Source organism: Ambystoma mexicanum, chromosome 10 (genome assembly GCF_040938575.1).
Source record: "Ambystoma mexicanum isolate Mex_15411 chromosome 10, UKY_AmexF1_1, whole genome shotgun sequence".
Taxonomy (NCBI): domain Eukaryota; kingdom Metazoa; phylum Chordata; class Amphibia; order Caudata; family Ambystomatidae; genus Ambystoma; species Ambystoma mexicanum.
Genome location: NC_090932.1, coordinates 1,633,389,623 through 1,633,413,592, shown reverse-complemented (window position 1 = coordinate 1,633,413,592; position 23,970 = coordinate 1,633,389,623). Strand labels below are relative to the sequence as shown.

Here is a 23,970-nt window from a genome sequence, read left to right as displayed (position 1 = left end):
TATTCCCGATTATGGAGTCCAATAGGTGGTAATTCCACCATATTTTCGAGGTAAAGGGGATGAAAAACAACCGGCCAAGTAGTAGCGGTTCATCTTTCACATTACCTATAAAGTCGGAATGTGGAGGTGCAGTAAAAGTGCCAGTAATTCCTTTACTATACATTTTTACCATGGTGCTACACTTGTAATGATGTCAATTGCCAAGATATCACTCAAGAAATTGAGAAGGTCAGATGACCTCACTTTTTGTGATGCTATTGAAGGTCCATGGTTCAGGGTAATGGTATATTCACTTTCCCTGTGATTTGTGTGAAAGTACATCACTGGTGTGAGAGCTGAAGACTTGACTGAATAAATTAGTGTGATCTTGTAGAGCGCAACATTTGCCATTTTGGAACCCTCTTAGTGCTAAAAGAGAAACACAGTTCAGCACACTTACCTACAGCCCACATTACAGTGTCAAAAGTCCCATCCTCCTTTTTTCCAGACTCCAGGTTCTTCCACGTCACCCGGAGTCGACCCTTCTCCACCTTCTCTACTTTGGTCGGGGTGCATTTCCATAAAAACCTTGTGCCATGGGACTTCATGTAATCGGTCACCAAGGTGGCCATTTGCTGTAAGGAGACATTAAAAAATATTGTCACTAAATTGGAACACTTAAAATATGATTCATAATAAAGAGTTTACAGTCAAACCCTCCAGTTGCAGTTTAAAGTGAAATTTTACACTTGTGAAAAATGAGATTTTAAAATGTACCATACAGATTCAGTGATCTTTCTAATAGGTGCAAAATTCTACAGAAGAAGAGAAGTAAATCAGTCAGGTGTTGCTACTGTAAAAAATTTAGTTTTAACAAAAGGCAAATAAATAACTTTTTTTATTGAACTGACTAGAGGGAAAATTGTTATTCATTAACATGTCTACTCAAGCTCTTTTATTGCTCAAGTTATTTGTATGTTGAATGTGTTTGTAAGACATGTTTTGTCAAACAATAAAACATGTAAACAATAGAGAGAATCTCTTAGGTACACACCTGTTTTGTTGGCTCTGATCACAGTGAGGGCACCAGGACTTTGAATGTTTACTACTTATTGTGTATGTATGGCTGGAGGGAGCAATGTATAACCAGGGGATCTCTAGTGATAGGGTAGATTAACAAGGGGGCCGGAATAAGGGTACAGTTGGAAGGGCACGTAGGGCTGCAGGCAGGGGATGCAGGTTAGAGATGGAAAGGTAGACCCAGTCTTGAGTTATTTGTCGGATCTGCAGCTGTGCTCCTGCTGAAGATAGACACAACTTGGCTTTCCTAACTCATCTGTTGAATCCTCGGGCCTGAACAGCCATTCCCTCCATCACCTTCTGCTTATGAAAGTAGGAGCAAATGTTATTATCCTTTTTGAATCGTCCCAAAAGATGCAAAAGGGTCCAAGTCATTAGGGGCCCCTTCCAAATTTTCCCTGCATTTTCTATGCCTTTGGCTTAGACGGCATCTCCTATTTAAACCTTGTGGGTGAATATCCAGGGGTCCAAACTTAAGCAAAAATCCCTGATGGGTGGGTGCATTAAGGGGTCAGGTAATGCTACGGGGCTGAATGCCCATGGGTATTACCAGACCCAGTAATACCCCCTCCCAGAGGGGTTTATTGCTATTAGCATCCCAGCATGCTTTTACAGGTTGGTAATAGATTTTTTTTTAAAGATGAGGAACGGCATGGTTGCCTTTTCTCAACTAAAGAAAACAACAACAAGACAAGACGGCCACCAAGGGCAACGGAGAAAACAAGATGACTGCCATGGACAAGGGAGAAGGCAACTATACTTCCCCCCTTTCCATAGCACCTATTATCGCGACGAAGTGCCGGGAACACAGAGTGTTCTCAGCACCAGCAAAGGACAAGGAAGCTTCAGGTAAGTGAAGTGAAGGGAGCATGTGGGCAAGGAGGCAGAAACTGGAGGATGCGGGTGGAGGCAAGGGGAGAGCTTTTCCGATTACCAGCTGCAGGGATGATGGCAGCCTCCTGCTTCTGAGGAGGCTTGGAACGCAGACTTTACCATGGACGGGGAGCGAGTTCTTATTATAGTCACCCAGTTGGATTTTCAATACATTTTAATTGGGAGAAAATATTCAACAAACACAGAAGCACTTTTACTGGGGGGGGGCCCACTGCATAAAAAGGTAGGTGCCCAGATGTTATGGTAAAATAGTAACTAGCAGCCAGACAAGACTAGATGAGCAGTGGTAACACTGAAGAAAGAACACCATTACTGGATTGGGATAGGGAGACTCAATATGGAGATTTCAGTGGGTCTGGTATAGGGCTGTTGGAGGTCCCCCACTAGGAAAGAGAAGGGAACAGGACCTCACATCTCAACAGACCCCAAAACCATCAGCAAAGGCATCAGAGTTATGTTTTTAAGGGAAAAATACACTATACAACAACTGGAACCAGGCGGGATTGCTCACTCCAGGCACAACTTCATTTATTCTTATTAAGCATTAAATGAGGTAGCATGACAGTTATGACCCAGAATGCGGTCTCTTCCTTGAAGTAAAATATTTAGATGATTCAAATGTGGAATACAGCAAAACGTTGGTGCTGTTTTCTTTCCTTTGAAAAAAATGGATTCAAATAAAGCCTTTTGAAACTGCGGCAGCCCCGTGGCAGTTGCTTTTGCCGTGCAGAACCCACCTGTTAGTGAACAACTATAGCTTTTATGCTGGAGGTTCACAACATCTTAGTGGTTTGTACGTTGTTGCAAAGAAATTATGGCTCAGCCTTAGGGTATATGGTTTGCCCCACACCCCCTCCAGCATTCAGATGTCAATGTTCATAATATTAAGGCCCCAAGGTACTGACCTGAGAACTAATTGTCATTCGATAACCCACCACACACATCCAAAGAAGCATATGCATTAATGCTGACGATTTCACCTACTACTTTTAAAATGGTAACATTCTTTAAAAAAATATTTATTTTCCTGTGACACTGTCAGGGGTAAGATCCTATCAGGGGGGCCCAAGGACCCCTCTCAAGGTGGGCAATCTTAGAGGTGATGTGAGGGAGTTGAGAGGGTGCCACTTAACTGGCACTCCAGTATGCATGATGCTCTGTATTTACATTGGGATCTCTTTCCTGTCCCAGTGTCCATCGGCCTCTGTCAATGCCAGGTCTATTTTTCGAATCTTTCAGGTGATTTCCTCCCCCGCCCGCACACCTCCAGAGTCAAGATGTTCAGAGCGGCCTGGTGTTCCAAAACAAGAACCAGAGAATACAGCTGCACCACTCTTCTTAAACCGCTGGAACAGCTAGTGGATCCAACGGGGCGATACCACTCAAGACCAACAACAACAACTGCACGGACCACAATGCACCCAAGTCCAACTGCCGAAACTGGCAGGAATGAAATGTTTGCCTTGTGGAAATTGGACTTTACTCACCGTTCCAGGAGCCGAATGAGAGACCCAACAGCTACCACAGGGGTCCACAGAATCATTGCAGAACTGCAGTGGAGCGCTGGCGACAAAGGTAGTGCTTGCTAGCAGAGAGAAGTACATGAGTGGAGAAGACCAGGGAAGACTCCCCTAGATCCCTATGGAAAGTGACTAACCTAATACAGAAGGGATGTAGAGACCAAACAACACTACAGACAGCATGGCAGGCTGGAAATGGAGGCTAAACAATGGGTATGAAATGGCAATTATGGAGAATTCCAGCCCGCTAAGGGAGGAGATATGGGGAGTTTGGAGTAGACAAGGCAGAGATTGGCCCAGGGAGGCAGCACTCAATGGGAATGTATGGAACGTTCTAGACAAAGGGGATGGCTATACAGTCCAAGAATCAGTCTTCAGTGAAAGAGGTACGGGTGAGGACAGTGGGGATGCAGCACGATTAAGAGACCATAAGTGAGTGTGCAGCAGGTAGAGGAAGAGTAGCTGGAGATGAATTCTGGTGCAGTTCGAGAGAGTGAAGGTAAGGTGTTGGGATTGAGAGAATAGAACCAATTTGGTTGTATGAATGTGCGAGTGGTGGTGAGAAACAGTGAGAGGAAGAGAAAAATCAGGAGGGTGGACAAAGGGGGTGAGAGGTGGAGAAAGATCAGAAATGAGTGGGAGGGTAGACATAGGAGGAGTGAGAAAGGAGGCGTAAGACCCAGAGGAAGAGTAGAGAAGAGTGAAGGGAATAGTGAGAGTAAGAATTGCAAGATAATCGACGGAGAAAGAGTACAGTGGCAGGAACAGGCTACCCCGGTTTATGTCTAGGTGACCTAAACTGCAGAATAAGGCAAGCTTAGACATTAGGGGAATTTTTCTTTAGGGACCCAATACTACATAAGAATGTTTGGGAGTGGGGAGCATGGGTTACGGATGTGGGAGCCCACATCAAGGGTGAGGGCACGCAGACAAAGACCACAGCTCTAGACTTGAACCCCAATTGCGTTTGTTTGTAGGTTTGAACTTAATAAAAACTGAAAATGTATCAATGCTTTCAACCAAGTTATTGATAACCTTGTCACGCTCCAAACATATCCTTCTGTTAATATACATTAAACTATGCAACAGCTGTGAGCCTATCGAAAGAAATATTCCAACACAAAATATTAAAACCATAAAGTTCAAAAGGCAAAATCATGTTATCAAAAACATAAAATATCAAAACAAAAACAAAGATATTGACCAATTAAAATTTTTAAATAATTTGAAACTAGCAGTTAGTGTCAGAGAAAGCAGAATACATTTTGGGTAGTACCAAGGAAAGAGACTGCTTCATTGTCTTGATAGACAATCAAGAGAGCTAACTGTTCTCTCTAGTGCAATTATCCCACGACAACCTGCTCCACCCACCAAGACTCCATCTTTAGAGGTCACAACCTCGAAGACAAAAACAAAACAGGCAAAAGTCCTTTGAGAAACCAAATGTAATAATCAGTCCCCAAGAGGAGGCTTCACTCAACTGTCCAGCCGATGGTGGATCGGCCACTAAATCCGTCCTCGGTGCAAATATCTCTGCTTCACTGATCACATAACTTAGGATTCTTCTGAAACACTCGCCCGAAAGACTTTCAGTAACGCCAGCTTCCATAACACACAAGCCTACAACTTTACATCTCCACCTGCACAAGTCCTCACTCTGCACTGTCGGTACCATGCGACACCAATGGTACCTACGCACAAAACCACTGTGCCTCAGCAGCGCTCACGTTTTGGTGAAATGATGCAGTTATCCCTGGGAATACGTAAAAACAAAAAATGAAACGCATAACACTCAAAGTAATTATTAAGTTCATGGTCATTAGATGAAATGTCATAGAACATATTCTTAATAATGTCAAAAGAAATACACAAATGACAGATGCAATCACTTGACTGAGAATTAAGAAAACATAAGAAGAAAGAAATTTGCACCCACATTACATATCGATTCATTATTTTGATCTATAAATACCAGCTACATTGGCAAAGATACCCGGAGAAATCCCTGTCCTTCGATGCAGATCGGGCATTGACTCATTTAGCTACTTTGCATACATTTGTTAAGTATTCCCAGCTGGGAGGCCTGTTCGTACTCGGAGTCCCGAAGTCATACTTAACAAAAACCAGATTCATCCTTGCATTGTAGACCCAGACTCTTCTGTTTCTGGAAATCACAGGGGCCTGGCAGGGCATACCCTTTGGAGATAGAATATGCAGACTTTGCTACAATCACATCGGATCCCGTCGCATACTGACACAATGCAAGGTGTTTGATAGCTCCTACGAGAAACATACAGCAAATTCAGTTGCACTGCTTCTGATACATTTTGGAGTAACATCTTCGGGCCGCGTCTCTGGTTACCTCGGCAGCGGCCTATCATATTTGGAAAGTAGTTGTCAGCACACTGATTACAATGCCAGAGAAATGTAAATTAAACTTAATGTGTGCTTTTGTTATTGAATTTGCAATGAATTTCATGATCTGGTGCGCTTATTTTAATAAGATTTGTCAGGCCTTTGTGGAAAGAAGGTCCCCCTTTGAGTTTTGGTGTGTTTATTTTACTAAGTTTAGTAGAATGTTTTTGTTTTTATGGTGTATTTGTGTAAAAGGATACAATGTAAACAAATACACTTTAATAAAATAAAAAAAGATTAAAAGGCTTTGGGTATTGGTGCATATCAGAAGATGGTGAGTAAGCAAGAGGGCAGAGGAACAAAGGGTTAGTATTGGCATTTCCAACATCAACCTGACTGTAAACTGAGGACAGATGTGCAAAGAACTGGCTGAGTAAGCCACCCTACATAGATGTAAAGATGTGGAGGGGCACCAGTGAAGGAGTGGGAGAGATACAAGGTTTTCCTTTGTCATTTAATGGAAATAAATAAACTTAGCCTGATCTATGGTGAGATATGGAGTCCAAGAGATATTATGGTAAAAAAAAAAAGAGAACAAGTTCAGGGACGTTGAGGGTGGGGTCTGCATGTCGGGAAACCATCTTTTAGGATATTATGGATTGAAATCTGTGAGGGGTCAGTAATGCAAGGCAGACCACTGCTTGTAGTATTCTCAAGATTAAACATTTTATTAAAGTAAACGTTTGCAAATAAACACTTGCTTGCACTACACTCTTATCAGGGAATTCCCTACCTAGTCTAACAGCTAAGGGAACAACTAGCATGGGTGAACTGGCATTCACACTAAAACAAAACATTCAAAGCAATTATTAAAAACATCAAAAAATAAACAAGAATTGTAACAATATCTGGATAGCCTTCACCTCTCCTGAGAGAGTCCCTTTCGCCAGGGTTTTTAAAGCCAACCTTCTAAATGTTCAAAGGAAAAGAAAAGTCTTCATACAGTTATTGTCAGTTCCAAGTCACAACAGAAGTTCATCAAACAGAAATCCACTGGTATCAATTCTCCAGTTTTAGTTGAAGAATCTCTTCCAATGTATGCCAAGAAAACAGCACTGATGGTAATCCTGGATATCTTCTTTCCAAGTTTGTTGGGCATTGAGAATGATGTACCCAGATATGCCCAATATAAACTATCTTGGCGAAAACGATGAACCTAGATGAGGATTCTTCCACTCATTCAATTAATTCAAGAAATGTGGAGGGCAAAGACGGGAGAAGCATGGGACAAGAATGTATCTTCTACCACATGTTAAAAAAGGGACTCCCCAAAGAAGTCCAGCACAACCTGAATAGAGTAGTAGGAATAGAGGCCAAGAGTTGGCAGGAGATTCAAACACACATTGTGCATTTTTGTAAAAGGCGGCAAGAGAAGGAGAGCATAGAGCAAGCACAAAAGGCAGAGGCGAAGCTTGTTCAGAAAAAGATGGTAAATATTCTTTTTAGCGGAGCAATGATAACTAGCTCCACAGAGGGAGAGCAGAGACAATCAGGACAGCAGGGACAAATGGAAACCAGAAGGGGACAAGGATGGATGGACTGGTATGCACCTGGAGCGAGACCGATGAGAGGCTTTCAACAGGGTAGGGGAGGATTTTCAAAGGGTGGTTGGTCATTTGGTGAGTTTGGTGGGATGGGACCCCGGTTTAATGGGCCAAAGGGAGGAGGTTATGGAGTGCAGTGTTGGGCGTGTGGGAGAACAAGACATCACACGGGACTGTCAAAGCCGGCCCCAATATTTCAATGCAGGCCTCCCTCAAATGAATCCCCCAACTTTGCCATACACCCTAAGTTCTGTGCCATCACGGAAAGTCCCGGTTGATTGGAACCCAGGAGCTGGAATGGCACAGATCTATGCACCCCCACACCGACTGTGTCAGCCAAGGCACCGGAAAAGGCTTGAGAGAAAAACCCTCTACCCCACAGGACAGTCACCCACTACACCTGAGCAAGTGTGTTCAGAGGAAATCCTTTTTCACCTCCTGGTGCTCATATGTACCAGGAATAGGATAGCCTCCAGTGATCTCTGATGTGTCCAGATCTATCAGTAACTACTGATCCGGAAGAGGAACCTCGGATAGGAGTAAAGGTAGGTGAACAGACGTTTTCATTTATGATCGATACAGTGGCTTACGGAATCATGCATCAAAGAAGAGATTTTTCCCTTTCAGGCAAAACAATGGACACAGGGTTTTCTGGGGCTATCCAAGGATCTGTGTATCAAGGTAGGTAAGCACATTTTATCTGCTCCCTTGTTATACTGTAAGAATACCCCAGCAAATATTTTGGAAAGGGACCTCCTGAGCAAGCTTAATATGTTTTTCGAAAGATGGCATAGTATGCTCGACTCCAGGATTGTACCCGGTGAGAGAAGCAACACTTTCCCCCACGTATTACAGTGATAGTACAACCAGGGGTGAGGGGAGGTGCCAGTGCATTCAGCATTGTTTCTGTATGGGGTGATGAGTGTTGAGTTGGGTCCCGGGAATAAAAGATCAAAGATGGTGTATAACTCTTGAATTTTTGTTTTTCCCTACTGAGTTACAGGAGATGGCGCCAGGGACTATTGTTACCATTCTTTTAGAAGCATTGGTTGTCAAGAAGGACAGGGTAGTTCTTTCAGGCACCAATGAGGAAGGAGGAAAAAGGCGCACAGGGTTGTGCATCGATCTGACCTTAAGAGATGTGTCCAAATAGCAATTGTTTGAGGATGCGGAAGAACAGGAGAGATGTTCTTTGAGATGAAAAAGTTACTTTCTTACCTGGTAACGTTCTTTCGATGGGATGGTCCGACGACGTATTCCATATCTATGACAGGTAATCACCACAGCTGTGCAGCTTCGGAAACTTTTTTCTGCGTCGACGACGTCGATGCGCCGTCGTCGAGGACCTCCTCCGACGTCATCCGATGTGATAAGTAGGACACACGACGCCCGTAGCCTCAGTTGTAGTTTTTTCCCCCAGAACGTGTGACATTAGTCTACTGTCAGTCAGACAAAGCCTTGCGGAACGTAAGCTGCAATCGCAAAAGAAATTCTGCAGCGGGGACAGTAGGGAGGGAGCGATATGGAATACATTGTCGGACCATCCCATCGAAAGAACGTTACCAGGTAAGAAAGTAATTTGTTCTTCGAGGGGATTGGGTCCTCCGACATATTCCATATCTATGACAGACTCCCAAAGCAGTAACAGAGCAAGGGGGAGGGAAAGAATTTAGAATCAAAATTTAGAATTGCCAATCAAATAGCAGAGCAAAGGACCGCCTTGCCAAAGGCCAGATCCTGTCCTCGGATGGAATCGAGGGAATAGTGACGTACAAATGTATGAACTGAAGCCCAGATGGCTGCATCGCAGATGTTGCGAATAGGAACACCCCTCTGCAGGGCAGTAGATGCAGCCATACCCCTGGTAGAATGGGCCCGCAAGCCAGCCGGTGGGTATTTACCCGCCAAGCGGTAACACTCCGAGATGGCCAAAATAATCCAGCGAGACAAAGTCTGTTTCGTCACAGCTTGTCCCAAACGCTTTCCAGCGTAAACAATAAAGAGGTGATCGTCCACTCTGACCCGGGACATGCGTGAAACATAAAAGCTTAAAGCTCTCCTAGGATCAAGCCTATGGAGGCTCTCCTCTTCCTTACCAGGATGTGAAGGAGGATAGAACGCCGGAAGAACAACCTTCAGACTCAAATGAAATTCCGAAACCACCTTCGGAAGAAAAGAAGGACGAACTCTAAGGACAACCCTGACCTTGTGAAATACAGTGAAGGGTGGCTTAACTGAAAGAGTTAACAGCCTCAAAGGGCAAGAATGTAAAGGCTCAAACGGAGCACCCATAAGAAACTTAAGAACAAGGTTTAAATCCCAACCGGGCACCAGGAAAGGTGACGGAGGGAACACATTAGTGAGCCCTTTCAGAAACTGTGAAATGAAAGGGATTTCAAAGTAGGAACACTCATCAGACGAGCGCTTAAAGATGGACAGCGCCGCCAGGTAACCTTTAATGGTACCCATTTGCAAGCCCCTGTGGGCCAAAGAAAGTAAAAAGGACAAAACCATGGGGATGTCACATGCAAAAGGATCCACATTCTGAACTCTGCACCAGTCGCAGAACTTACGCGAACGGCAACGGTACAGAGACTTTGTTGCTGGCCTTCGGGCCGAGAGCAACACCTCCATCACGTCTTCAGGGAGGTCCCAATCCTTATACCTCAACCTTTCAGAAGCCAAGCGTGAAGGTTGAGGGATCTGACCTCTGGATGGAGAACCTGACCCCCCTCCCGTGAGAGCAGATCGTCTCGGTAGGGAAGACGATGTGGAGGACAGATGGACAAGTCGAAAAGGTCCTGGTACCACGTCCTCCGAGCCCGCCAATGAGGATCATCTGGGAAACGAACTTCCGTAACCTCCGCAGCACTTGCGGGATGACGGGGACTGGAGGAAACGCGTACAGCAGTGGGAATGACCACTTCACCACGAACGCGTCTCCTAAGGCTCCTTTTGGAGGAAATTCCCGCAAACAGAAACTCTCGCACTTCCGCTTGACACTGGAGGCGAAGAGATCCACTTGAGGGGTCCCCCAAAGGGCGAAGATCTCCAGGAGAATCTCCTGAGCCAACTCCCACTCGTGAGAGATCGTGCTCTGCCTGCTCAGAGCGTCCGCCCTCACGTTTTCGTCTCCGGCCAGATGAACTGACGAGATCGAAACTTCCTGCTGGATGGCCCAGAACTTGAGCTGCATCGCCTCCCTGCACAGAGGAAGTGACCCTGCCCCCCCCTTTTTGTTGAGGTAGTGCATGGCCACTGTGTTGTCCGTCAGGATCAGGACATTCTTTCCTCGCACAGTCGGCAGAAAAGCCTTCAGGGCTAGCCTGACGACCCTCAGCTCCAACAGATTGATATGGAGTCTGGACTCCGACGGAGACCAACGACCGCTGACTGTCAGCTCGTTGGCATGAGCTCCCCATCCCGTGAGGGATGCATCCGTCACGATCGTCACCCCCGGCCAGGGAAGCCAAAACGGAGCCCCGTTCATCAAGTTGCCTTCGACGGCCCACCACAGAAGGTCCTGGGCGACCGAGGGCGGCACCTGAACCAGGTCCGACATCCTGCCAGAGGACTGCTACCATTGTATCTTGAGTGCCCACTGCAAAGATCTCATCTGCAGGCGAGCCTCTGGCACCAGAAGAATGCAGGATGCCATGAGGCCGAGCAACCTCAAGAACTCGAACGCTGGGAGCGTCTGGGCATGCTGAAACTTGTGCACCATCTGCTGAATGTGAAGAGCCCTCACCTGGGGAGGAAAACACTGCCCCAGGGAAGTGTCGAGCACTGCTCCGATGTACTGGAGCCGCTGTGTTGGCGTCAAATGGGACTTCTTTAAATTGAGGGAGAAGCCCAGCCTGTGAAGGGAGTGGCAGGTGACGGACAGATGATCCAGGACTTGCTTGGGAGAGCTCCCCCTGATCAACCAATCGTCCAGGTAGGGGTAGACGTGAATCCCCCCTTGCCTGAGATGCGCTGCCACCACCACCATTAGCTTGGTGAAAACCCTCAGGCGGAGGTCAATCCGAACGGCAGGACCCGAAACTGAAAGTGCGAGTCGCCAACCGCGAACCACAGGTACTTCTTGTGCTTGGGATGGATCGGCACATGGAAGTAAGCATCCTTGAGGTCGAGAGACACCAACCAGTCCTGAAGGTGAAGGGCCTGGAGGACTTGAGAGAGAGTAACCATCTTGAACTTGTCCTTCCTGAGGAGTTTGTTCAAACCGCGCAAGTCCATGATGGGTCTCAATCCCCCGTCTTTCTTCAAAATCAAAAAATAAGGGGAATACCATCCCTTGTTCCTCTCTGCTACAGGCACCAGTTCTATTCCGCCTTTCTCCAGCAGGGCTTGAATTTCCTGCGCAAGGAGCGGATCCGGACTCTTCAAAGAGAGGTTCCCTGGTGGATTGTCGTGAGGCCTCTGCCGAAAGGGAAGACAGTAGCCGTGGGTTATGATCTCCAGAACCCACACATCTGAAGTAATGGCACGTCAAATTGGCTATGGCCCGAGACAATCTCATCTGGAACCGGACTAGGAACCAGGCCATCAGAATCCTCATCCACCTCCGAAATACATTCCAGGTGGTGAAAAGAAGGCACCCGAGAGTGCTTGCTCTTAACCAGAGCCTTTCTAGGGGGTTCCCCCGTGCCACGGGGTACCTCCGACACCCCGGCCTCGAAAGGCGTCGAGGGGGTCGAGTGAATCGGCGCCGAGAGAACAGGCATCGGCGCCGAGAGGATCGGCGTCAACGTCGAGTAAATCGGCGTCGACGTCAGATGCAGCGCCGCCAGCATCGATGGCGTCGACACAGTCCTCGAAGCCGGAGCTCCGAGCGTGTCCTTCGATGACCTGAGCGTCGACGGCTTCGACGACTTCCTCGGAGCCTCGAGAAAGCCTGTCGACGCCCTCGACGCCTCAGGCGTCGATGTCTTCCTCGAAGACATCACAGGTGCACACGGTCTCGAACGCGTCGAGGACCGGGAGTTGGAATGGGTACGTCGAGAACGAGTCCCCATGTCCGAACGGGACCTCTCCCGTGACTCGTGCCGACCACTCTTACGAGCTGTGTCTCTCGACCTCTCACGGCTGACCCCACTCGGGGGCACGGACGGCTTAGTACCCTGCGACTCGAGAATCGCCAGCATTTTCTTCCCGAAGGAAGCCCATTCCTCCGGCGTCGCACGGCTGGTGGGGTAAGCGACGTGCCGGGCAGAGTCCTCAGAAGAGGACCTGGAAGACGACCGCTGTCGGCGCTTCCGAGAATGCCTCGAAGTGGCGAGACCGACTCCTAGAAGGAGACCCACGAGACTTCTGACGACGACGCGGAGAGTCACCTCTCGAATCATCCGTCAAAAGCCCTGCAGACTTCGACTTCCGGGGCTTGGACACCCAACCTGCCGACAACTTCTTCTTACGTTCCCGTAAGGCTTTGGACGTGAGCGACTGGCAGTCGATACAGTCATCCGTGTCGTGGGCCTCCCCGAGGCACCAGAGGCAGGCGTCGTCCGAGTCTGTCACCGACATCTTGGACCCACACTCCCCGCTGTTCTTGAAGCCCGGACGCGGGGTCGAAGATGAAGTAGAAGGCATCTTCCTACAAAGGATTTTCGCACAAAAACTAACAGGTTCGAAGAACCGAGAAGAACAGAACTCCAAAGAGTCGAGGCGTAACAGAGATTCACGAAGCAACACGTTCGCGGAAAAAACGGAACTGAGGCTACGGGCGTCGTGCGTCCTACTTATCACATCGGATGACGTCGGACGAGGGCCTCGACGTCGGCGCATCGACGTCGTCGACGCAGGACGCAGAAAAAAGTTTCCGAAGCAGCACAGCTGTGGGGATTACCTGTCAGATATGGAATACGTCGGAGGACCCAATCCCCTCGAATGGGGTGATTTACCAGGCAATTATAGAGGAAAGGGAAGTACCACACACAATTATCGTTGCTAGGAAAACAACACCATATTGGAAGGATGATTTGGAGAAAGTGGACCATAAATCCTCATGATGTGGGGTTGTGAAAAGTGTAGGATCAGTACAGATTAAATTAAAAGCAGGAGCAATATTGCCACAAGTTAGGCAATACCCCATGTCTAGGGAGGCAGACAAAAGGATTTTAAAGACCTTTATGGCATTGTTAAAGCAAGGCATTGTACAACCATCTGTATCCCCATGTAATACGGCCATCTACCCTGTGAAGAAAGCAAAGGGATCCAGTTGGAGGATAGTCCAGGATCTGCGACCTCTGAACAACATGTTCAAGCAGAGTTTCCGGGGGTCCAAATCCTGCAACCATTCTCTGTAACATCCCTACTGGGTTGACCCATTTTACAATAATTGATTTAAAAAACACCTTTTTCTCGGTCCCTTTACACCCCGATTCCCAGTACCTTATGGCGTTTACGTATTGTGGGTAGAGATTTGAGCACACAAGTTTACCCAGGGGAACTGTGAATCCATGAGTGTTTTAACATGGTCATTCAAATGGATTTGGAAAACGTACAAGTGTCCAGAACCGCAATTCAGTATGTAGACAACCAATTGGCCTGTAGTGCTTCAGAGGACCAGTGTGGAGGAGACTCAATTAAGCTCCTCACCCTGTTCGCTGAGAAGGGATACAAAGTGGGCAAAGATAAATTGCAGTATTGCCAGATAAAAGGTAGTATTTTTGGGACAGGCAATATCGTCTGCAGAAAGAAAGGTGATGCCTGAGAGACCCATTGCTGTCCAGAATACGCCTCAGCCAGGTTCAGTAAAATATATGCAGCAGTTTCTGTGGCTCTGTAACTATTGTAGGTCCTGGACTTTCGACTACTCTAGTTACACGAGGCCGCAACTTCAAGCGCTTAAGGAAGCACAAAAGGAGAAGAGTCTGATAAAATGGTCAGGGGAAATGAGAACATGTTTTCGGGAACTCAAGACTCCGATCAGTAATTCTCCAGTTTTGGTGACCGCCAAATGACCATAAACAATTTTTTCTATTTTCACATACTGATGGAAAGGTAATGATAGCAGTTCTGGGTCACAACACATCAGGTTCAATCCTTTCGCTTATCACAGCAGGCTTTTGGATTTAGTTATGCAAGGTCAGTTCCCGTGTGAACAAGCTGTCACGGCAGTAGCTTTTGTGATACAAAAGTCTTCAACCATTACTATGGGCTACCCATGGCCATTGAATGTGGAGAATACAGTTTTTGCCATCTTAGAAAAGTCCAAGTCAACTTTGACAACCCATTTTGTCAAATGCTTCCATACATCTGGTAAGGAGGCACCTAGTCAATACTGCAACATTCTTGGCCTAACCAGTGAAACCTGATGACATTGTCCACGACTGTGCAACTTATGTGGGGGAAGAAGAAGAGAGGATCAATGTTAAGGAGGATGCCTTGGAAAAAGGCGAGGTACTCTTTGTTGATGGGTCATCAACAATTGATCAGGACACTGGTGAGAGGTACACAGGGGTGGCTGTTGTAGGTCTTTTGTATGGGGAACACCGGGTTGGAGTGGATAAACGGCTGCCTTCACATTACTCCCCGCATGTGGCAGAACTAGGGGCACTCATTGAAGCGCTAGAGATGACTAAGGGGAAGGCAGTCATTATCTCCTCTGACTCTGCGTATGTCACCTCCACTGTACATTCTGGGTTATCTAGATGGAAGACAAGAGGGTTTAAAAGATCTGACGGGACCCTAGTCCAACATGCTGCGCTGCTATCCCGACTAATCGAAGCACTAACATTGCCCGCAGAGATAGGAATAGAGAAGTGTGCGGTGTATACTAACAGAACTGATTTAATAGCGCTTGGTAATGACGCCACAGACAGAGCGGCAAAGAAAGCAGCATATTTGCTCTTTTCAGAACCTCCAAAAATGGAAATGGTGTCCCAATGTATACAATTGCCAGTCCCCTATACTGCTGTCCCTTTGCTTCAAATAGCAGAAATGCAAGCAAAGGCACCTAAAGAGGAGAAGGAGCTCTAGGTAAAGAGGAGATGTATGCTATCGCCTACAGACATAGTGGAGACAGGAGTTGACGGGGAAGGTAGTAATGTCCATAGAGATGCTTCTTGTGGCTCTAGAGTAACTACATTGCCCGTCACATATGTCCTGACAACAAATAGCAACATAACTCCAAGAGTGGTGGTTTATACCAAACATTCACAAACAGGTAAGTAGGTTTGTAGGGAATTGTATAGTTTGTGAATAATTCAATCCTGGTAACACCATGAAAGCAACAAGAGGGGTCATTCCCCGGCCTTCAGGTTCTTTCAGAGAGCTCCATATTGACTTTGTCGGTATGATACAGAAGTGTAACAAATTCAGGTATTTGATTGTAATTGTATCTCCATTTTCCTTATGGCTTGGTTGGACCATGCATGCACCCTGTGAGAAACCAAAGGGTGTCTCTCACTTACTAGTCCCCAGGGATCTCTCTCAGGTGGCCCTGGCACAGCCATCACCTTTGGATCCAGAGCCTGGGAGTGGACCAGTGCGGGCACATCACCTGGGTGAGAGGTCTTCGGGAAGTGGGGGTGAGGCAACCGATGTGGAGACGCAGTATTCCCCCCCTTTTGTACACCTATCCCATCCTATTTTTTAGGATTCTCTGATGTCCCAACTCCCCCACCAACCCTTTCAACACAACCACTGGGCCGAGGGAGAGGGCGACTGAGAGTAACAATAACTCTTACACATTGCACTGGACATGTCCCGTTAATCGGGTCAGGCAAAGTCAGGCACTTGACTTTAAGAGCATAAATCTGATACCAATTAGTTCTCCTCACACGGATAAAAGGTGGAAGATAGAGACACACTCTAAGCAAGGTGGAACACAAGCAAGAGCAGAACTTCCAGGGCGAAGGAGAACCAACTGGAGCAGAGCGACAGACCAAGGGTCGAGAGCAGCGGGTCGAGATCCCCAGGAGGTTGTTGCCTCTAAAAGCCCATGAAAGACACGTGGAGGAAACCAAATCCCAAAGCAGAAGGCTGCATTGGGTTCCAATGACGCCAGCGACCCTCCCGGGTGAACTGCAGTGTTGGTGAGGCGAGGCCAAGCCTGTGGTACTAAACTTGACTCGTAAATTGGAAAACTGTAAAGACAAGAAAGGAATGCACAGCCAGTGAGTTGGAAAGCGACCCAAGAGACCGGTATCTGTTAAAGAAAGATTGAAGTTGCAGCATTATATTGCAAGTGAAGGCTGCACAAGTGTGGATGAGACACAAAGAAAGGCAGACCTGTGAATGAACTTTGAAGTTAGGACAGCTGTGAAACCAGCGATACTAAGTAACAGAGTGGTCCGGGGAAAGGAAGTAGCCCACTTGAAAGTCTCTGTGAAAGGTGAATTGTTTGTAGTGAAAAAGTGAATCAACTGTAAAAGCAAGTGATTAAAATTAACCCCGAGAGAAGGGAGGGTAAAAAGCTGAACACTGAACTTTGAGTCGAAGTGGTCCTGCAGAGCTCTGTAGAGAAAGCCACACACATTCGAAAGTCTTCGACTTCCAGAAAACGGTCTGAGCCCGAATGAGGGAGACCCGAAGTGTGAGAAGTTTGGAGAAGGGAGCCGTTACGATGCCTGCCCCCAGACATCCGGAACAGATCCATCTATCCAGGGAACAGGCATCCACGAAGACCCAGGAATTCCCAAAACCCCGTCTAGGGGTTCAGTCCTGGCACCGTAGGTGCCAGGCTCATATTGCCATCTTTAAACTGTGTAGGTCATCCTGCAAAGAACTCACGTACAGGCCATCATGAGGCCATGAAGGGACTACTTTCCTTTAGGAACTATTTTACTACTTGGGTGTGGTACTGGAACTCTTTACCTGGCAACTACTTTTTTGATGCTATTTAAACCATGCCCGAAGAGCAGAACACGCTGCGCGTTATTCTGCATCTCAGCACCGTAACATTCACCGTGTCTGCAGTCCAGTATTCAGTCTACAGCTACACCCGTTTGTGTCCGGAACCGATCCTAGAGAAAAGGAAAGAAGAAGAGAAGGTTAGAACAGGAAGATTCCCATTTGGTCATCATCTTCTCCTGGAGCAGCAGAGGGAAAATCATTTAAAACAACCGCGTCGCATTGCCAGCTGCAGCGCCACGCCATACTCACCTATCATTAGAGCATCATCATGACCCAGGTCGGTGCGGCTGAATCGCCACACGCAACATCAGCATCTGAAAAAACAAAAACAAACAAAAAGTGATCAGGGTTCCGCCAAAGACATTCACTTACTTCCTGCAAGATACTTACTTGGCATATTACCGCTCGAGGCAGCGCTGCTCACCATTCTACGCTCGACATTTTCGCAAAGGCGCCACACCTGCAACGAAGATAGAAAACTATTAGTTAATCGCACTTGGAACAATATTACTTTCTAAACAGTGCTTGGTGTAAACTGACTCTTACCAAGGCGCAACCTTCATCCATCGAGGCAAACTCGCTCCTTGGACCACGCTGCATGGGGAAAGGTCGAAAGGAGCATGAGTGAATTAACAGACATTTGAACTCTAAAAGAACTATACATTTTGGTTACAAACAACTTACCTCAGAGTCATAATTTGTCTGGAACTCTGCCAAATATCTTTGGATCAGTGAAGTAACTGAAGTTCTAGGCGCCCCTTCACTCCAAACGCAGGATGGAGAGTTCATCCTTCCTAACTACAGGGTGAGACTTTACGAAGGGGAATACTAGAAGTTTTCGGGAAGATAGTGTTAGTGTTAACCCCTCTACCACGGGTGGCTAATTCCCTTTACTGCTTCCAGGAAAATCCTCTTGTGGGCCAGGCAGACGAAACTGAGTGGGCAAGTGCAGTCGATCATCACTTCGCTACGAGTCACACTGGTGGAGACCGCAGCAGTCCAGCTTCGTTCGGCGCTCCTGTGGAATCCAGGTGAGCGTGACAGAGGGAGCTCCCTCCAAGTATTGTTGAACTTTTGTTACTGAGATGACAGTGGGAGACCGGTGTGAACTTTCTGTTGAACATTGTTTGGAAGACTGGAGAGACTTTAAGGTGGAAGGCCAGGCGGGCTTCAATCGACGATGTGAACTGTAGTTGTGTTGAAAAGCCAAGCCAGAGTGTGCCCTCCTGCCTATGAGGACCACATTATTTTGTGCTGTCTAATGTGGGGAGGAGAGCTGACTTTACATACATATCTCCTTTATACACTTTTTGTACAAGACATAGGGCAGGCATTAGGTTGTGTTACCATAGGCCATTTTGATTTACCGGACACAACTAGGACTATTTTATTTATTATTAAATGATCGAGACTACTCCCATTTTAGGTATAGGGAAAAGTAGGAGTTTTTCCAAACCCAGAAACTTTAATAAAGGTTTTACAAATTGTACCTTTTGTGTCAGTGTCAACCATGCCCCGCTATAACCCTGATGCAAAAACGGCAGCTACATTTTTGGTGAGGGAGGTATTTTCATTGTGGGGAATATGAGGTCCTCAGATCAGATAATGGGGCCCATTTTTTTAAGGCATTATTTTTTGAGATTCCATCACTTCTGGGGATCAAGCACAGGTTGTGCTTGGTTTATCACCCACATGCCAACAGAAAAGTAGAAAGACTTAATGGTTTGCTTAAAATGCAGTTGTCAAAAAAAAATTGTGTGTTGCGAAAAAGGTAGGTTCTACTGTCTTCCATTGACCCCGTTTTACTCATGAAATAAGCCAGCGAAAGATCACCACCTCAGTCCTCATGAGGTGGTGACATGCATAGATTGTATACACCACCAACCCGCACGCAAAGGTTCAGACGCACATAATTCAGCAGAGATTCTTGAAGAGTTTGGGGAACATCTTCAGGCCTTAACTAAGAGCGTTAAGATTGTGTCTTCACAGATTACATCACATCAGCAGGCAACGTAAAAAGACAGCAAGGATCAAGAAGATCGATGGCAACCATTGCTACTCCACAGGGACTGTGGGTTCCTTTGTTCGCCGCTGGAATGTACAGCGTTTCAATGGACCTCACAGAGGGATCTTGGCTACACCGACTGCAGGGCAACAAAACCTGGATCCAAGTCCATGACGTGCGTAGGGACACTAGAGTCCCTCCACTGACACCTGGTGAAGAGACGTCCTAAAAAGATAAGTGTGCCCTAAGGAGATGCCGTTCATGCCAGTGAAGGGGGGGAGCGCTAGGGGATAGAGAATTGTTATTCAGACTGTAAAACAAAAGACTGCATTTAAAAATGTGTATGAGAATGTATAGATCCATTTCTCTCTTGATTTCTGTGGTACATGTTCACAACAGTAGGAATGTAAATAGATCTGAGTTATCAAGTATTACGGATACGACAGAAAAACCATTTAGTGCACAACAAGACCTTGAAATTGATTTTGTAAATAATGATGATGATGATGTAAATTCAGAAGCAGTAAATGACGCACACGGCTTCGCATCAGATAATTAGTGGTATCATTATATGAAGAGGGTGGGTAGAGAGAAAGCGACAGTTGAGTTATAACTGCTCTCATAACCCCCATGCTTCTTATGTCCCTAGATTATTTATTTCTGATGAAGTAGAAGTAGCAGAGGCACAGTATATAGTGCACCTAGCCTTGTGCAGGGTCCGAGGGTAGTTTCTGGGGCAATCTTTAGCAGCTTCTATCCTTCCAGTCAAAGAAGTATGTTTACTGTTAGATGGGAAAAAAACAGAAGGCTGTCCGTTGCATACAAAGAGTACAGTTCAATCTTGAAGGACTAATCATCGTGAACAATAAATTAGAGCAAGGGGTGAAGAGTGGCAGAGCAGAAGGATTGGTGGGTCTTCCTGAAGAAGGGGTAGCACAAATAAACAGAGTATGTGGAAGTGTATGAAAAAAGTATTTGAACTTTTTAACATTGCTCAAGGAGCCAGAGAAACCTGTTAAGATCAGTTACGTACACAAGTTTCTATGGCCCTCATTACGACCCTGGCGGAGAACCATGGTGCAATTTGCACCATGGTCCATGGCGCTAAGCTGCCAACTCCGCCATGGTGGTTGGCGGACTTACCGCCCCATTCCGACCTTGGCGGGGCGGTAAGTCCCCAATCCCCATTTACCCTTCCCCATTTTTGCCCGATAGGGTATAATGGGAGTGGGGAAGGCGTTAATTACGCCACCGTAAATTACGGTGGCGTAATTAACAACAAGTCCCGTAGCGCCATGGATTTTTCCGCCTGGAAAAAGCAGGCGAAAAAAGCACCATGGCGCTACGGGAACTCGTAGTCAGGCGGAAAGGTACGCCATGCTTTACGCCGGCGTAAACCCCTTTCCGCCAGGGTCGTAATGAGGGCCTATGTGTTTTAAGGGCAATGGCACAAATCTAAATTTCAGCCGCATGCTTCGCATCGCTGATCTGGCTGCAGGTACGGCAACACTTCTCAACTTGTACTGGTCCTGTGGACCCTTTTCCTACAAGCAGTTACCAACGGCATGATGTTTGCAGTCTCACCACCCTGCATGTGCCTGTCCTTGTGGTTCCCCAATGCCACCTGACATTTGCAAATAAAAAATTGGAGCCTACCTTTGTGCACCCTTTCTCCCCCGTACCCTCTGCATGCCCTGCGCCATCAGAAATGGACATTTTAGGGACTTTAAAGACTTTCGGAGGAAAAAGACTCCTTGAAACGATTGACAAGATCAAACTACATCCCATCAGCATCCACTGAGGCTCTTATGAACATTCCTGAACAATTTTGACTATTCAGCCCGATGGAAATGTTTTAATTTCCCTTTTGGCCCCTGGCATACAAACTTTGGTGAGTTCAAAATGGTCACAAATTGTTGTTTGCTATGAATTATTAATATTTATGAATTCCTCTGAATCAGCATGTAGTACAAATAAAGAAGAACTCTGAGGCTTGTAGCATTGCAGAATCTGTATATATTTGCCAGAGGATCAGGAGAACGTGTTGCACATACGCACCTCCCAATGATTTGGACAATGCAACTCTGGCCCGAACGATTTCTGCACTGCACACCCTCAGGGGGGCTATGAAAAGCTAAGTGGGAATTGCCGTCGACTCTTTTTTGGAATCTCTTTTTTCTTGGGTGCCTTCATGGATGAGCATTACTATGAAAATCAATTCTCATATCTATTTTTGTCTTTTTTTTTTAAATATCTTTTGTTCTGGTTCACTATGCTGCTCTGCCCAAATGCCTAGAGCTGCAGCTATGATGGTCATGACCTTGTTCAAGGCAAGTGCCACTAGAACGCCATCTCACATGGGTGATTCTGAAACTAAATACAGGAGTGGTCTTGTGTCCTCCACCAGGTTGGGGTGAATATGTAGTAACGGGTAGATTGCAGAATTGATGGAAGGGCGAACTGAGATTGTCCAGCGGAGGAGTATGGGTGCGAGGGGACTAGTACGAAAGATGGTTGTAAGGTTTAATTTCCCTGAGAAGGGGAGATCAATGAGATGGAAATTAGTTTGTTAGTTAATGTATAAAGGGGAGAGTGTTGGGGTAGTTGATAAGGGTCGCATGGGTAAAGAGAAGTTTGAATTGCGTGCGCCATATTGGTGGCTGGGGTGACAGCGATGTTAACATGATGTTGCAATTTAGCATGAAACCAGTGTAGCTAATGGGAATGAGATATGTTATTTTTAGTGTTGCTTGTGTTTTAGTTGATACATCTTTGCATTACATGCGCACACCAAAATAAATGTCAGAACTGTTGATACAATATAAATGCAATATTGATTTGTCGTGCACATAGCGCCTAACATTTGGGCAGCGAGGAGCTCTACATGTGCATGCGAGGTAGGAGATTTGCAATGGGAAAATCAGTGTGAGAATGCGGTAGTCCTGAACATACATGTATAGGTACACATTCATGGGGGTATCTAGGGAAATGGGTATTGGGCACTATGAATATACAAATCTGTTTTGACGCAGAGTTCTCTGATGAGTTAGGAATTGCGCTGGCTGAAAACCTGGGTTGGGCAATTGAACTCTGTTTGACTGAGAAACTAGTTTTACAAGGTTGGGGGAAAAAATGGCAGCAGTTTCGATGAATATCAGATGGTCAGTTTCGGGCAGGCCGCTTTATGGCCTGGTGCATTGTGAAGGGGAGATGCAATCTCTGTAAGTATATGGGCATTTGTTATTGAATGACGGAGGGATTCCAGCAACCTGGTAGGGCTGAATATTAGGGCCGGACAATTAAACCTGATTCGGGTTGCTTGCAGGGAAAGGAGCACCGATAGATCATGGATTTTCAATTGATTTGTCAAGGTGTGGGTTGGACCCATGTGGGCTGGAATGGTAAGTCGCATAGTTTAGAATTAAATGGGGAAACCAATGCTTTTGGGCGATAGCAACAATAGATCAAAAGGAAATTGTTGTTTGTTCTGCTCCTTTTCACATCAATGGAATTTCCATAGAATAGCCGTGTGCGTCATAAGTAGGGGTTTTTCCAACCAGATGGAAACTGTGATAATTTAAATTGTTTGTAAGTTTCTGTAAACTGTGTAACTAGGAGAAGGGGCTATGACCAAATATGGAAAGGCCCTAGAGAGGGGCGTAGTGTAAATATGAACCAGGCAATTATAAGTTAAAGAGGATGGTGCATAGATGAATGTATCCAATAAGAGGTGTGGGAATTAAAGGGAATATGGTTACATTGCACCAATCATGTGTGGGGCGTTGACTTTGTAACAAAACCTATGGAAGTGTTTTAACTGTTGCAAATTGTATAAAATATGTGTTCTTTGTGTGGTTCAGGGAGACAGGTTAGTTTGACTCATTGATACCATCTAGCCCCTCCCGGCATTTTTTGTACAATAAACCTGCTTTACGGACAAAGCGTGCACTTACTCTTTAAGGGTGGGCATGCTTTGGGTTACAGTGATGAAAGGCCCACTTCTATACCACTGAACCTTTAACAACTTTATGGATTAGGTGGATGTATTTTAACAAGATTTGTTTCACTAAGGAAAGGGTTTGCCTCTTTGCTTGGTTAATGCTTGTTCTCATTGTCCGTACAACAACTTCTGGAATTAAAGAATGATGGTTTCAAGATACTACAAGGTTCAGTCTTCAAAGTGAAAACCTATTGTCACGATGCCTGCCCCCAGACATCCGGAACAGATCCACCTATCCAGGGAACAGGCATCCACGAAGACCCAGGAATTCCCAAAACCCCGTCTAGGGGCTATATGGGATCAGTCCTGGCGCCGTAGTTGCCGGGCTCATATTGCCATCTTTAAACTGTGCAGGTCATCCTGCAAAGAACTCACGTACAGGCCATCATGAGGCCATGAAGGGACTACTTTCCTTTAGGAACTATTTTACTACTTGGGTGTGGTACTGGAACTTTTTACCCGGCAACTACTTTTTTGATGCTATTTAAACCACGCCCGAAGAGCAGCACACGCTTCGCGTTATTCTGCATCTCAGCAGCGTAACGCTCACTGTGTCTGCAGTCCAGTATTCAGTCTACAGCTACACCCGTTTGTGTCCGGAGCCGATCCTAGAGAAAAGGAAAGAAGAAGAGAAGGTTAGAACAGGAAGATTCCCATTTGGTCATCATCTTC

General features: G+C 46.2%; 1 protein-coding gene across 1 annotated transcript in view; it reads right to left on the bottom strand.

The window, feature by feature from the left end:
• The window catches only part of TXNRD2 (thioredoxin reductase 2), a 1,379,521-nt gene that overhangs the window by 627,674 nt on the left and 727,877 nt on the right, over window positions 1-23,970 (bottom strand). Inside the window, exon 11 of the mRNA XM_069620040.1 lies at window positions 440-614. Within this exon, the coding sequence (XP_069476141.1) occupies window positions 440-614 (175 nt within the window). The remainder of the gene's footprint in view (window positions 1-439; window positions 615-23,970) is intronic.